The sequence below is a fragment of the Hibiscus syriacus genome, unplaced genomic scaffold, assembly GCF_006381635.1.
Source record: "Hibiscus syriacus cultivar Baekdansim isolate YM2019G1 unplaced genomic scaffold, ASM638163v2 tig00117056_pilon, whole genome shotgun sequence".
Taxonomy (NCBI): Eukaryota; Viridiplantae; Streptophyta; class Magnoliopsida; order Malvales; family Malvaceae; genus Hibiscus; species Hibiscus syriacus.
In genome coordinates this window covers 5125767-5142818 of record NW_024063539.1, presented here as the reverse complement: position 1 = coordinate 5142818, position 17052 = coordinate 5125767, and the positions used below count along the sequence as shown (strand labels likewise).

Sequence of the window (17052 nt, the reverse complement as noted above, 5' to 3'; positions counted from 1 at the left end):
TAAATAAGAGAGAGAGAGAGAGAGCAGTGGGTGTGTGTACCCTACAAGAAGGGTATATTTAGAAGGATCAAAGGATCATCATCATGCTTATTCTCTTCTTTTTGCCTCGTTACTGGTGATGAAAAAAACAAAACCCCACTATTCCCCTCAGTCTTTTCTTGCCCTTCATCATCTCACCCCCTCGTTCCTGATGAACCAAATTAGGGTTTTGAGGACATTGAATTGCACTAATTAAGATTAGTGGTTTTAAAGGCATATGATGTAAAAAGTTAGGGCAACTAAAACCCTCTAATTATTATATAGTTGTATTTACCTTATAGGGGATTATATGTAACGTTTATCTCAATGGATAAGCCCACGCTCCACTTGCCATGTGAAACTTATCATCATATATATGAAAACGTGTTTTGGTCAAATGATGACTTAATAGTCTTAAATCATCTATGCTAATGAATATCCACCATATTTCACTGTTTATGCATTCTTTTCAATCAAATTCGTCAAAATCCAGGAGTTGTATGAATCAATGGTGGAAAAACAAAAACGGAAGTGACACTGAGTAAAGCTTTGGAAATTACTGCTTAAACAATACAGCTAAACCAATGAGTGAGCAATAGAGATGGGCATGAAACTCGACCCCGATCCGACTGATCGGTTCGTATTTTTTAAAAAATAATTGGATTCGTGTCAGTTTTTTTAAAATGCGATGTTCGGGATAGGTTCGGGTTTATGGTGAAAAATATCCGACTCGGTTCGACCCGAAAAATATATAATTTTACCTTATATATTTAGGAATAATTATAATAATACCCCTCTATATATTATTTTTTCCAATTAAGTCACTGTTTTTATTAAATAAATTTTTTATTATTATTTTGGGTCGAGATTTTAAGTTATATGTCGGGTCGGGTCGGGTTAAATTTTTAAATTATATGTCGGGTCGAGTCTCAGGTGGAAGACTCATTATTCTCGAATCAAGTCGGGTGGACTAAAAACCCGACCCATGAACAATAATAACCACATTTAGTTTAATACATAGGGAAATGAACACTCATTTTTAAATTCTTCGATAGCTAGCCATGCCTACTAACTGATGAATGTCACTCACAAAATCACAAGTGTCTCTCTTTCATCCGGTATTTATGAAGCCATTATGAATTTGTTAGTAGGGAAAAAGGGTTTGTATCAAGTCAAAAGCTCAACAACAGCCAGTGTAACATCTTTCACTAGATCAGACAGAAAACCAGACCCCCTATGTTTCTATGTTTTGCCTCTAGTTCTCTGTCTGATATATATTACTGCATATGATCTGGTTGTTGGTCTTTGGCTGGAGAATAAATGAAATCTAAAAAATCAAAATCTATCCCTTTTGTCGATTGAAACGTCACACTCATCTCTCCCACGACCTATATGCGAGCTCTTCTTTCTTCGTATTTTTTTTTTCATGTGCATGTTTGTGTGTGTATTTTTGCTCTGATCTAATAATTAGTATGGTAATGGTCAAATTTCCTCTTTTTTTAATTCCCAGAGGTTAATATTTTAAAGAGAGAACAAATTCCCACAAATATACTTGCATGTATGAGTAAGATTAGTAATGACACAGTACTGCACCATTTATTGCTTTAAATCTGCCCACAAGACCCAACCATGCCCAATTAATTGTTTGCAGATTTACACGGTTCAAAATATACAAAATCAGACAAAAGGGTATCGGTATTTGTTTGAAAATTGCAGGATCAATGAAGCTACAAACTGATGTATTGACTTTGTTCCCTCAATGTGCCATCAGCCCCTCTCCAGGAACATACCAGTTACCATACCGAGGTACTGTCAGAGCCATGATAGAATCATTGGGACAATGGAACATTTTAGATTGATTTAAATTCTTTTGCCCCCAAAAAAACAGTATTACAACAACCTACTTATCACAGAAACACTTAACTAGTCTCATTGCCCCAGACCTTATTTACCTGTATAAGTTTCATGTCATGTTCTTAAGATTTGCAAAGCTAATAAAACCTTACAGATGCAGTATTATTGGATTTCTGTCAAAATTTATTGCAGAAGATCCCAGCATTGTCTGTATAGCTGTAAATGAACCCTATATGGCAAATATTATTGATGACCAAACAAAATGTATATAATAATTGTTTATTTCTCACTAAGACAGAAATTAATGACTACATTAAATGATAGTGTAACCAAATGCATGCTCAATTAAATGTCATGTCAGGTCAATATCATTTCAAGCCATGCTGAGGGAGTGCATTTACCCAACAAACTCAGTAATAATTTCTTATATTAGATCAATATCATATTAAAAAGTTGGAAAGAAAAGGTCCATGAACTTTGAATGAAAATGTATGGAAGTTTTGACTGTTTTAATTCTTTCAATAAACAATAATTACTGCAGGATATTGGTTTAGGCTTTCTGTCTGCAACTTTTTCAGTAGGGTAAAAAAGGTTTCATCGGTGACGGGAAAAAGGGGTATCACATAAAGAATTGAAAACTGGCTAATCATATCAAAGGATTTTGATATTAGGGCCTTTTTAATTTAATGCACATCATTAATCTTGGGTAGCTAGCTTTTGTTCAAGGAAAGCTTATGCGCTTTGTTCCCTGCGCCTTGTGATATTTCAAGTGTCAACTTTTATTCTCGTATACTTTTCCTGTTTTACTTTTTGGAAAGCTAGCTCTTATGCTATAATGCAATCGTAGGGACAATGTTGTTTTATTCTATGATGTAATTGTTGCAAGTTATATATTTATATATAATGTTAACGAGGTTGAGAAATGAATACCAATAAGGATGTGTATATGTGGCCATGCATCCATGATTTTTGGCTCACTGTGGCAAAGCTAAGCTCCCTTTTTCACTTTTGATGCATGCGGACCACCTCTCAATTCTCATGCAATTATCATACTTCCTCATGCACCTCCATCATTGCATTCCTCTATACGTATATAACATTATTTTACTAGTATTTTATAATTTCAGTCTTGGAAGCTGCTTTCCATCACCATTTTGGCTGTTTTTGTCGATAGATAACATCTTTCACAGAGAATCGAAGCGATTTACATGATAAAGTGATTGACTTGACTAGGTTTGCAAAGGTAAGGAATTCAACTATGCGGAAAATCTCAAGCATTAATCTCAATCATCCATGAAAATTTTAAATTATCATATATTTTAAAAAAAATCTTTATCTTTTTTATTCATCCTTTTTAAATTTTATAAATTCATTTGTCTTAAAATTTTAGATATTTGTCTCCCTAATATAAGATCATATTTCGGTGTCTAAACCGGTGGAAAAATAAGAAATCTGGAGCATCGAAAGGGGTTACCTGGTCTGGGTTAACTGGCTTGAGCTATTTGTGGGTCCATAAAGATTAGTTTTTTGGCAAGAGTTTTGAGCTCTATCTTTGATCTTTTAATGCTTTGCGCTGATGCTCTCAGTTGGGCGATGTCGTCTTCTTTTTTTTAAACACTCTCAGTTGCTTAATTAATTCGGATGAGTTTTGTAGAAATCCATTAATCATTCTCCCAGGCTAATTTATTCAATTTACAATCGCTAGGTTCAACCGATAGGAGTCAGTTAAGCGATGTTTTATCAACGAAAGCCAAAACCCAAGCTTTACAGAGTTGATGACTTCTCCCCGACACGGCTCCCTTTTTTCGGAACTCGTTCAATGTACAAAGCAGAAAAACTTGTTGCGAGGACGTGCCATACATGCTTGAATAGTAAAAGCCTGATCCTTTTCCTGCGTATACCTTTCGAACAACCTCGTTATCTTATACGCCAAATGCGGGGACTTGTTACGAGCCAAGCGTGTATTCGATAATATACAAGACAAAGAAGTTGTCTCGTGGAACTGCATCATCAGTGGATACTCTAAACAAGGCCCGAAATGATCTTCGTTTTCCATGGAATTCTTCCAGCGAATGCGAGCAGAGAATGTCTTGCCTAATCCCAACACCTTCGCCGGCGTTTTCACTGCCGCTTAGAATTTATCGGATGTTTTCGGTGGGATGCAAGCACACACGCTTGCGATTAAAACCGACAGCTCTGGTGATGTGTTCGTCTAGAGCTCTCTTGAGAGTACGTACTGTAAAGCAAGTTATTTGGTTGAGGCTCGTAAGGTGTTAGATGAAATACCGGAACGGAATTCATTTTCTTTGGCTGCGATGATTTCTGGGTACGCAACGCAAAGGTCTGCTGTGGAGGGTTCTGAATTTTTTAAATTGATGCGTTTAGGAGATGAGAAAGTGAATGAGTATGCGTTATCCAGTGTCCTTAGTGACAAGAAACGATCAAGCTGGGATACAGTAAACTAGCAAGGTTGATTAAGAGAGAACGGGAGAATCAAGGTTGAAGATAACTGAAAAGCTTGACTAAAGTCAATAACAGCTGAACGTACAAAAGGCTTAGAGAAGAATTACATTCATTGGGCTGGGATAGTGGACTGACCCACTATATATACAACAATCAAGGCTTAACTAATTAGCCCAACTGAATAGAAATCTGTTTCAACAAACTAACCAACAGTCAACTAACTAACTACCACATCTACAACAATACTCTAACATTCTCATGGTTTTCTTTATGACCTGAATTGCCACTTCAACAATTTCCTGGTTTCTTCAGATTTGTTTCTCATGGATGATACTGTTGATTTCTGCCCAAAACTTTACACCAAGACGAGAGTGCATATCACTAAATACTGCAGGTGACAATAACTTGATAAGTATATCATTCATTTGTTCTGCAGAAGGAACAAAATTCACACTAAATTATTATGCCAGAACTCTTTCCCTTACAAAATGAATATCAATCTCTACATGCTTTATACAAGTATGATGTGTCGGATTTGCAGCCATATAAATTGTAGAGGTGTTATCACACCACACAATTGGCTTTCCAGTTACAGCAATCCTAATTTCATGAAGTAGTTTCTCAACCCAAATCAATTCAGAAACAGAATTAGCAAGACTTCTGTATTATGCTTCTGATGTGGACCTAGATACAACACTTTGTTTCTTGGAACACCATGCAATCGGGTTGCCTCCAAGATATATGCAATAACCTGTTGTGGATCGTCTATTTTCCACCGATGCTGCCCAGTCTGCATCAGTGTAGTAGACTAGGCTGAAATTTCCAGTTTGAGTAAAAAAATAAACAATGCTCAAGTGTACCACTAAGATATCTCAATATGCGTTTCACTACCCTCTAATGAGTATCACATGGACTGGCTAACCTTGTTAACAGCATAGGCTATGTTAGGTATTGTTAAACATACATATTGTAAACCTCCTACAATGCTACAATTGAGTTGAACATCACCAAACAACTATCCATCATTTGCCTTAAGCTTGGGAGTAATAACCATAGGAGTAGGTGTGGGTGTTGACTCATCTAAGCTTGATCTTTTTAACAACTCAGAAATATACTTATTCTGATTTAAAATCAAGCTTTCTGAAGTATGCTTAGCTTGCATTCCAAGAAAAAAGCTCTAACTGACCTAAATCTTTAAGTGAGAACTCCTAATTGATTGCTTGCACTATGGCATCTACTTCTATTTCCTGACTTCCTATTATGACTATATCATCAACACACCATTAAGAGCACTTGCGAGCATGTTGTATTTCTGATAAACAAAGAAGAATCAACTTTCGAAATAGTAAAACCCAGGCTTTCAACCAGAAATTTTCTCAAGGTCTCAAACCATGCTCTAGGAGCTTGTTTAAGCCCATAAAGTGTCTTCTTTAAACAACACACTAACTCCTTCCCATTTTCACTTCTCTGCTCAAATACTGGAGGCTGACTCATGTATATTTCCTTAGTTAACTTCCCATTAGGGAATGTATTTTTGATGTCGATATGTCTAAGCGGTCAATTTTTCATGACATCAAGAGCCATTACAGTCCTTATTGTACCTGCTCGAACAACTGGACTAAATGTCTCAGAGAAGTCTCTCCCTACAATTTGTGAATAACCCTTGGCAACTAGACGAGCCTTAAACATGTCAACTGACCCATCAGGCTTCTTCTTCACTTTAAAAAGCCACTTGCAACCTACTGTTTTGCGTGTTGGTGGAAAAGGCTTTAACTCCCATGTATCATTCTTCATAAGAGCAATATACTCACTGTGAACAACTTCACACCAGTCAGGATGTTGCAATACTTCATAGACATTCGCTGGCTTTGAGGATTTATCTCAGCAAGCAACACTTTAGGTTTAAAAATTCTAGTCTTCCCACGAGTGACCATGGAATGAGTATTCTGAACTAGCCGTGATGGCGGTGGTGGTGATAGCAACGGAGATGATGATGATGGAGAGAATGGTAGTGATGTAGTAGTTGTGAATGGATGAGATGAAGATGAGATGGATGGTTGTGATGGAGATACATCATTTGGTGATGAAGTGGATGGATGTGATGAAAAAGAACCATGTGAATGTGATGATGTTGAAGGTGTGAAGGATGGTAGATTTGAATGATGAGATGATGATACTGACGATGACAATTCTGACACTTGTTGTTGTAATGTGGAAGATAGTAAAATTGACTTGTGATTGTCTGTGTTAGTGGAAGAAAGAAAAGAAAGATGTAACAAACTGTTTTGAGAGTAAATATTTTTGACACTTGAGTGCTTTTGACCAGTTCTAGTAGGACTGTTTACCATTGGCAGAGTAGAGGTACTACGAAGGTTTTGAAGCTGTTGATAAGGAAACTCATTCTCTTCAAAACGAACATGTCTCGACACATAGACACAACCACTAAAATCTAAGCATTTGTATCCCTTATGAGCAGGAGAACAACCCAAGAAAACACAGGCAGATGACCGAAACTGGAACTTATGTTGATTATAAGGTCTTAAAAATGGGTAACACACACAACTAAAAACTCTTAAAAAGCTATAATCTGGTGTTTTACGAAAAATCTTTTCATATGGTGAAATGCCAGCCAATGCCCGTGTAGGCAATCGATAAGAAACACTGCACTAGAGAAAGCATAATTCCAAAAACTTAAAGACATTGAAGCTTGAGCTAGAATAGAAAGACCTACCTCAACTATTTGTCGATGCTTCATTTTTACCAAACCATTCTGTTCTGAAGTGTGAGGACATGACAATTTGTGCACAATGCCTTGCTCTTTCATGTAGGCTTGAAGAGCACCAAACTCACCCCTCTATCTGACTGAAACACCTTGAGCTTGACACTAAACTGTCTTTCTACATGTCTATAAAATTGAAGAAAAACATACTTTACCTCAGATTTTTGTTTTAAAAAGTAAATCCAAGTGTACCTACTATGAGCATCAATGAAAGCAACATAGAACCTAAACCCATTAGAATACACAGGAGCAGGGCCCCATACATCAGACACTACAAGATCTAAAGGTTGTGTATAAACAGTGTGTAAGTCATAAAAAGGCAGCTTATATGATTTAGCAAGTTGACATGCTTTGCACAACATTTGTTCTTTATTTATATCAAAAGGAATTACATTGTAGTGTTTTAGTGCAGAAAGTAAAACTTCTTTAGAAGGATGGCCAAGCCTTTTGTGGCATATGTCTATAGACATTCTAGCATTTACAATACGACATCTTATTGAAGACAAAGAATTACGAGCAGAATTATTAACATGAACCCCATCACCAGTAAGCAAGCAACTGTCATTATCAACAGAATTATTCATGGCAATATTGAATTTGTACATTCCTCCATCTTCACTCCCTTTTAATAGAATTTTCTGGGTATGCAGGTCACGAACTTGACAAAAATTAAGATAAAATTCAAGCAAAACTTGATTATCCTGAGTGAATTTGGAAACAGATAACATATTTTTAGTAATATTAGGAACATACAATAACTTATTTAATTGAAACCTATTGGAATTAGCACAAAAAAAAGATTGACTGGTACTATGTATTGGTAGAGAACTACCATTACCAACAATCACACTACATGTTCCAGGGTGAGTGTCTTTAACCTACAAGTTGCTAAAATCTTTAGTTATATGATGTGTTACTCCAGAATCTAGATACCAAACATTATCATCCACAGTTTTAGGTGTAGCTATATAAGATTGAGATGTGACATGAGTAGCAGTAGTGGACTGAGATGGATTTCCAGAAGGAAATGAGGACATATTGTAAGGATTTGAGTAGACCTGATGATGAACATTAAAAGGAAAAGTCTGTGGACGAAAAACAAAACCTTGAGGGGTTGTTATCAAGGGTGAAGGAGCATAATACATCGAGTTATAAGAGGAATTATAAGGGGTGAAGTTGTCATTGCTTGAATTATAAGAGCTGACATTGGCTTGAACATTGGAATAACCTTTATTATTATTATTCTGTGTAGGGCGAGATGATTCATTCTTGTAGCTCATATCAAACATATAATAGCATCTTTCAATAAGATGTCCCATTCTGCCACACAATTGACACCGTGGTCTATATGATGAAAATCACTCTCAACCTCTACCCCTATTATTGATGTTATTATTGATGTTATTATTGAAGTTTTTACCTGAATTATCAACAAATTCACCCTTATTTTGATATTCAGACTGTGACATATTATTAGAGACCACTTGATCATTTGTAGCTTGAGCAGTAACATGAGCACAAGCTGTGACATGATTAAAAGAATGTGACTGTCTAGTGTTAGCATCCAGTAATATAGTGCTAACAGATCTTAAATCTGGAGGAGTGGGAGTAGCAATTATAACAGTGATAACTGATTCAAACTCATGTGGCAATCCATTCAAAATAGCAGTGATATGTTCATGTTCTGATATGTTCATGTTATGATATTATCTCTCCACAGCTAGCTAGATTGTCATAAACATACTTGATTTTCATCAAGTAATCTCTCATACTCAGCTCTCCCTTCCTCTGAGAATGAAGCATTCTCCTATAGGACATTAACCTAGAAGTAGTCATACCATTGTATAACCTATGCAATGTACTCTAGATTTCAGCTGCGTATTGAGACCTATGAGATGAGGCAAAACTTCCTCACTAATAGTAGAGAGAAACCACGAAGCAAGAGCTCCATCTTGCTCCTCATAAAGCTTATACTCATGGTTCAAACTAACTACACCATCTGAAGTAACATACTGTGTAGGCCATGAAACGTTAAAATCTATATACTTCTGAAGTCTATGCGTTTTAATAGTAAGAAAGATTTTTTGATGCCATATCAGATAATTGTGATCATCTAGAGTGACGTTAATCTTCTTAGTAGAAAACAGTCTATTAGAGGCAGCAGAAGCAGAACTACCAGTAGCATTTAGAATACTTTCATCCACAATGTTTGCCATACAGAACGCAATACAGATAGAAGTCTAAACACAAGCTTTCAACTAGAAATCAAGAAGGAACTGAATGCAGAATATTAAGCCAATGAAAAATAAAAACGATCTCACCAGAATCGAAGATCCACCGAAGAGCGAAGAAAAAGCGACGAATCAATCAAGAATCGAAGAGCAACTAGAGTGGAGAAGATGCGACAAATCAACCTGAGAACAAAGCAAAGACGAAAATCCACTTTGTCAAGAAGCCGAAAGATGTCAACGGGCAATTTGCATCAATTTGTACTATTAGGGCAAGCGATGATGCAACAACAAAATTGAAGAAGGACGGAAGTCAAAAGGCCGCAGGAACTTTGGCGAATGATACCATGACAAGAAACGATCAAGTTGGGATACAGTAAACTAGCAAAGGTTGATTAAGAGAGAATGGGAGAATCAAGGTTGAAGATAACTGAAAAGATTGACTAAAGTCAATAACAGCTGAACATACAAAAGGCTTACAGAAGAATTACATTCATTGGTCTGGGATAGTAGACTGGCCCACTACATATACAACAATCAAGGCTTAACTAATTAGCCCAACTGAATAGAAATCTGTTACAACAAACTAGCCAACAGTCAACTAACTAACTACCACATCTAGAACAATACTCTAACACTTAGCGCATTGGCGGATCTCGAGCTTCTTGTCACCGGTAAGGAAATACATTGCCTTGCTATCAGAAACGGGTTATTGGTGTTTGTCTCTATTAACACTCTTGTTACAATGTATGGTAAATGTTGGAGCTTGGATGACGCACTTAAGGCATTTCAATTATCGGGCAATAAGAATTTGATTACATGGTCGGTGATAATCACTGGTTATTCACAAAGTGGGAAGTCCTTAAAGGCTCTCATGTTGTTATTGGATATGCATTTCGCCGAAATCATACCTAGCGAATTTACTCTTGTAGGGGTTCTTAATGCTTGTAGTGATTATATACCTGCCGCTGAAGAAGGAAAGCAAGTGCATGGTTACCTGTTGAAATTGGGATAAGAATAGCAAGTATACATAATGACGGCTTTGGTACATATGTATGCAAAATGTGGTAGTATGTTAGATGCTCGGAAGGTGTTTGATGATTTAATACATTCTGATATGGTTTTATGGAGTTCCGTGTTTGAAGGATACGTGCAAAATGGGGAGATCGAAAATGCAATGAATTTTGTATGGTAGAATGCGGATCAAGGGGAATATACCGAATGAGCTCACAATGGCCACTATTCTAAAAGCTAGTTCGTCTCTTGCTGCGTTGGAACAAGGAAAGAAAGTCCATGCATGTACCATTAAGCTCGTCTTTGGTTTCAAAGTACCAATGGGAAGTGCTCTTTCAACCATGTATGCAAAGTGTGGGAGGCTTGAAGATGGGAGGCTTGGAGCCAAGTCTTTAGAAGGATGCCATGGAAAGATACAGTGTCATGGAATGCGATGATATCAGGGCTTGCTCAGAATGGGCATGGAAATGAAGATCTCAGACTTTTAGACGAGATGCTACTGGAAGTAACTGTTGGAGAGTAAGTTTCAGCAGGAAGGTGTGCCAACTGGATTGGTTTGTTGCTGCATTTTATAACTGCTTTCTGTTAAGGTTGTTAGGTGGTTAAGCCAGCTGTATATTGGGTTAATCTCACAGTGGTAACTCAGCAACCAGCGTGGCTATATTAATAGATCTTCGGATCAAGGCTAAATAGATTTTTCGATTAGCCTACATTCTGTTTTTCCCTTTACTTTCTCTCCTTTTATTTCTGGTTTTTGAACTGTGTTCATAACAGTTTTAACTGTTGCCATGGCTGCTAATCCAGTCTTGCATGCTAAAGTTAAACATGTGGACTTAGATGTTCACTTTGTTAGGGAAAAGGTCACGGACAAACAACTTGTCGTCAATTATGTTCCAGCACACTATCAAATTGCAGATGTGTTGACAAAGCCGTTAATTACAACTCGGTTTCAGGAATTATGCCAAAAGCTCAATGTGTTCTCATTGCAAAGACTTCAGTTGCACAAATGTTGAGGTTCTTTATGCTTGAAGAAGTTGAAAAGCAGGGTGAATGTTGGAGAGTAAGTTTCAGCAGGAAGGTGTGCCAACTGGATTGGTTTGTTGCTGCATTTTATAACTGCTTTCTGTTAAGGTTGTTAGGTGGTTAAGCCAGCTGTATATTGGGTTAATCTCACAGTGGTAACTCAGCAACCAGCGTGGCTATATTAATAGATCTTCGGATCAAGGCTAAATAGATTTTTCGATTAGCCTACATTCTGTTTTTCCCTTTACTTTCTCTCCTTTTATTTCTGGTTTTTGAACTGTGTTCATAACAGTTTTAACAGTAACAGAGGCAGATTATGTTACATTTGTCAACATTCTTTCAGCTTGTAGCCACATGGGGTTGGTGGGAAGAGGTCGGGCTTATTTCAACATGATGTCTGATAAGTTCAGAATGGTTCCTAGAGTAAAACACTACGCTTGCATGGTAGATATGCTGGACCGTGCAGGAAAGCTCGATGAAGCTAAGGAGTTCATTGAATCCGCTACCCTAGAACACTGCATTCCGAAGAGAAACTCATGGAGTTTGGATCCCAAGAATCATCTGCGTATGACTTACTATCGAGCATCTGTATCGCCTTGGGCAAGACAAAACGTGGAGAGTCTAGAAGCTGATATTGCTGGATCGAACTAAAAGACTGTGTTCACGTCTTCGTCATCGGAGACTATATGCATCCTAAGATAAAAGTCATACGTTATGGGCTGTGGATCTTGTGCAAACAAATTAAAGATGAAGGTTACCATTACCAAACTCGATCTGATCCAGTATCTGCAAATTCTTACAGTGATGAGCAACTAATCGCTGCTTTTACGTGATAATATTGTTTCATTCTTTGGGCTCTTGGCTCTTGCATATAGTAACACGACAACTTTAGGCATCAAGATGACAGGATTTGCCCTTTTTTTTTGTATCTTTCTGAAATTTTGGCAAATACAAACATTATACATCGTCTCCTTCTGTCTTTATCCCTTAGAAAAACAAATGGCCAAGTTTATAATTAAAATTTGTTTAAAAAAACAAGGGCTTCCCCTGTTTTACCCTTTCATTTCGACAGTTAGATTTTATCCATGTTGCCTGAGAGATTTTGGTCCGACTCAGTCGATACTCAGCCAATGAAGTCGGACTATTTACACAAACTTCCACTTTGTACAATATCAAAAAACCTAAAAAGCTCCTCTATTAACAACCCAAAAAAGCCATGAACGTATCAACAAAAAATCTACAGTTTTAGCTTTTAAACACTCGATTAAAACTTAAGCTATGCACCTCATAGAGTACACCGAAACCGGATCCTTCAAGGGTGGCCGGGAGTAAACTCGAGGGTGGTCACTTTCCAATCCGTAATCCATCATCGGACGGTACTCGAGCTCGTCATCGTGATCATACACAAACTCAGGTACTTTAATCCCCATCCTCCTCACATGGTCCCACAGAAATTCAAGCCTACTCACATACTTGAGCTTCGAATACAACCTGCAATCCAAATATAATAATTCAAAACAAATCTACCATCAAAACCACCCCTTCAACTAAAAAGTGTGGGAATCAAACAAAAAAAGCACTATCGACACGATCATGTTTTATCATTATCGTCAATGGTTAAAGTGGGACCAGAGTTGGCCTGGGGTTGCTTTATCATGTTTGATTCGAAATTCAATAATGCTATAATAAACAAAAGAGATCCTCACCCTCCATTGAAAAACAGACGGCCGAAAGTGGCAAGGAAAAGCCGAGACTGTAAACCGGGATGCAAGAAATAAACAGCCTGGATATTGTTCTTGACTTTCATCGGAATAGCATCGTAGATTGATCTGAGAACTGAGATTCCAGGGAAATTTTCACTCCTTTGAACATCTGTATGTATATAAACCACAGAGAAACGCTTTTCCTCTAATTTAGGGTAAATCTTTTCTTCCAAATACTTCTTCAAAACCTCGCAGCTAACCATCCGAGCTAATCCCCATTCAAAATAAATTAAAACGCAATCAGATTAAAATAGATAAAAATAAATTTCCCAGAAAACTTACAAAACAAAACATGCAATATGTTGTTGTTTGCTTTACCAGGAAAGTGCTTGCCGATAATGAGAAGAACACTACGGCCGCGTTTATCTCGGCCTTGGACCTTGAAGACATCGAGTTTCTCCAAGAGATGGTCTTGCTCTGACTCAGAGAGGGTGGAAGAAGTCATTATTTTTTTTTGAGTGGGAATGGGTTTCAAGAGATTTAAAATTTGTGGGGGGAAAGGGGGAAGAAGATGGCTTGATTTATATAGGAAAGGGGTGGCTTTGTCCGTAAGCGGGGTTACGAGTTTCGAGCGAAGATTGGGTTAAGAACGGTATATTATAAGGAATCTTCCGTTTTGGATGCGAGTGAGTCTGTCTCAACTCGGTGGAGTTATGATTTGAGTCACTGACACGTTTGGGGTCCACCTCGCATGGTGTTATCAAATACACAATTAAGACCGAGTAAAAATTTTGATAAAAAATTAAAGTTGAGTTAAATCGTAATATTTGGTTTGGGTTTTTGTTTAATATTATTTAATTTTTATTTCGATATATTTAATTTATAATTTTAATCAATCAATATTTATTTTGTTTATTTTATAATTAGTTTTGTATTTTTTAAATATTATTTAAAATTAGTGAAAAAAGATTTTAAAATTTATATAATTTTATTCAAAAATAATAACTTTGAATTTAATGAACAAGTATCATATTATACTTGTTTAAGGATCAAATTATTAGTTAAAATTAGAGAGTTTGAACAAAATTATTAGATTTCAAAATTAGGCCTAAACAAAAAATTAGACTCATTTATATTATGGATAAGCTCGGATTTTAATATTCAATACTTAAACTTTGCTCTACATATTGTGTGATTTCGTATGTGGAAATAAAACTTTATTCGACTCAAACTTTTTGAATTCTTTTTTAAGAAAAAATTTTGAGTTGTTCTAGTCATTCAAATTAGCTCAAATTTCGAGTATACTGCTCAAGTCAACTTTGATCTTAAACATTTCAAGTAAATCGAAAAATTGAACATTTGGCTAAGTAATTTAACAGATTTACAATTTGGTTTTGATTTATGTATTCATTTCAATTCTTCCTTTATTTTAAATATATTTTCTTATAAATTCGAATCATGTATTCCTAAATCAGTATGGATTACATATTTATCTTCAATTCCTTTTTTGACAACAAAATTTTTATTTTTTCAATTTAGTCCCTTAACTTTACATGATTTCCTTATTTCTTCGATTTCTCATTCATTTTAAGTTCTTTTTTGTTCAAATTTGAACCAAATGCTCTTCTACCGCTATAAAATACTTATGTAACTCCAATTCTTATTTTTAACAACAAACGTACTCTTCTTAGAATTTCGTTGTTTAAGGTTGTGTTTTTTATTTGATCTTTTGACGCTAATTTTTTTTTACAAATTGTCTCTTCCCATCATTTCTTTAACTTATTTATATTCTCATAAATATTTTATCCTAAAAAAACTGTTTAGAAAATAATATTATAACTATATTTTATAATTTTAAATTATATATAATTTATTAAATAACATTACAATATAAAATAATATGAAAAATAATATATATATATTATTTATTAAATAATTTATGAAATTATAAACTTACATGTTTAGAAGATTGAAAGGAAGCTATATTGAAATATCATGTCTTAATGATGTCGTCGATAATGGGAAAAAGATATATTGTGAATTTATATAAAAGATCCAGAACAATGTCGTTTTAATTTTTAAGTAATAACAAGTCCGTTAAAATGATATTACTTCAACATTTTGATCCGTGATTTGACCTAACTTAATAGGGTAATTTGTGTTTTATGAATCTTTGAAATAATTGCATTTTCAGTCCTCCTTAATTTACAATATTTTTAATTTAATACGTAATTACAAATTTAATTATTATTTCAACCATGTTTCCTTTTGATTTTGATAACTAAGCCCCCTAAAACATCATTTAGCAATTATGTTTAAATTCTTGTTGTTTTGGGTAATGGCGAGGCTTGAAATCCTTAAAAAATCGATATTTTAGATAATAAAAAAGTAGAGATGATAACTATTGAATAATTAAATAGTAAATGTTGAATTTCAATTATTTCATAATTTTCATAAATATGATGTTTTTCTGTTCATATTTATAGACAAATATGATATTTGAATGTTAATTGATAAAATATTAAATTACGTATGATGCTAATTATTTGTGTTAATGCTCTAACCACTTGATGAAAGGGCCATAATTCCGTAATACTTATAAACCGGTGGAATTAAACTCAGTTATATTCAGAATATTGCAAGGAAATTGTAAAATGTTATTAAATAAACCAACCATTATCATGACCCTTACACGAGTGCTAATCTACCATGTTCTACATTTTCAGTAAGCAAAATTGTGATGGTAAGTGATATAAAATCAAAATAACTGTATTAACTCTTCAATTCCAATGTCTATAGTCTTGTACAATCTCAATCATGTCGATGTGAGTACGTATCACACGTGTATTCAAAATTTCACATTAAATATTAGTTTTTTTTTATAACTATCAGTTTCTAATTTATTAATCAAGTAATTCGAATTGGATATTACAGATATAATGATGGTCCTCCCAACTTAATTGTTCTATTCGTAAACGTCAAGATTTAAATTTCTAACTTTACTTAAGGACATTAAAATATTAGATTTGAGTTTTAATTTGTTAGAAGTTAAATTTTTTATTTTCTGTTTTAATTCTAACTAATTTTCAGTTAGTTAGTTAGATTAAAACTGTATATATACTTGTATTATACTCATTCTAATACAAGCAGAATTATTCAATCTCAGTTTTTTCTAATTTTCAACATGGTATCAGTTTCCAGGCCGTTCCTTCCTGGGTTCTCTGTTTGGCCCATTTCTCACTAAAACGTTTTGGCCCGTATCCCTTCAGCAGCAACATCTTTTTCATTCCAACAGATTTCTCATTTCGTTTCTTTTCCCTAAATCCTTTTCTTTTAGGGTTTATGGCGATCACACTCGATCTAAATCACCCACTCTTCTTGCATCCTTCTGATACACATGGTGTTCAATTGGTGTCTCTTCAGCTCACTGGCGTTGAAAACTATAGTCTCTGGAGCCGTTCCATGCGCATCGCTCTTCTGGCCAAGAACAAGCTTGGCTTTATCGATGGAAGCTGTCGACGAGATGATTATGACGGTCCGATGCAGTCTCAATGGGAGCGTTGCAACGCTCTTGTACTCTCATGGATCCTAAATTCTGTCAGCAACGATCTCTCTGCTGGCATCGTTTTTGCCTCGACCGTAGAATCTGTTTGGAAGGACCTTAAGGAGCGCTTTGACAAGATCGATGGTTCTAGGGTTTTTTATTTACATCGGTCGATTGCTACCCTCGTTCAAGGCGACTCATCTGTATCCGTTTATTTCACTCGTCTCAAGCTCATTTGGGATGAATACACTGCTCTTGTCCCCTTCACTTCCTGCGATTGTGACGTTGCACAACAAAATTCAGTGCATGTGGCTCAACAGCGTCTTTTTCAATTTCTGATGGGCCTCAATGAGACCTACTCTGCGATTCGGAGTCAGATCCTTATCATGAAGCCTCTTCCAACCGTCAATCAGGCATATTCCATGA

General features: G+C 35.6%; 1 protein-coding gene and 1 pseudogene across 1 annotated transcript; one reads left to right on the top strand and one right to left on the bottom strand.

Moving 5' to 3' along the window:
- The first annotated feature begins 3598 nt into the window (after window positions 1-3598).
- Window positions 3599-12212, top strand: LOC120198440 (annotated as a pseudogene).
- A 288-nt stretch (window positions 12213-12500) lies between these two features.
- On the bottom strand, window positions 12501-13828 carry LOC120197918 (ganglioside-induced differentiation-associated protein 2-like). The gene is made up of 3 exons (XM_039199317.1): window positions 13461-13828; window positions 13086-13350; window positions 12501-12870 (listed from the first exon to the last, which is right to left on the bottom strand). The coding sequence occupies exons 1-3, from the start codon at window positions 13585-13587 to the stop codon at window positions 12651-12653; spliced, it is 612 nt and encodes a 203-aa protein (XP_039055248.1). The 5' UTR covers window positions 13588-13828; the 3' UTR covers window positions 12501-12650.
- Between the last annotated feature and the right edge of the window lie 3224 nt (window positions 13829-17052).

What these genes read in the sequence shown, in the direction of transcription:
- LOC120197918 (XM_039199317.1), bottom strand. Translation starts at nt 13,587, where the DNA reads ATGACTTCTTCCACCCTCTCTGAGTCAGAGCAAGACCATCTCTTGGAG. An exon ending in TATCGGCAAGCACTTTCCTG is followed by an intron (nt 13,351 to 13,460) that starts GTAAAGCAAACA and finishes AATGGGGATTAG; the next exon opens with CTCGGATGGTTAGCTGCGAG. An exon ending in CGTCTGTTTTTCAATGGAGG is followed by an intron (nt 12,871 to 13,085) that starts GTGAGGATCTCT and finishes TTTGGATTGCAG; the next exon opens with GTTGTATTCGAAGCTCAAGT.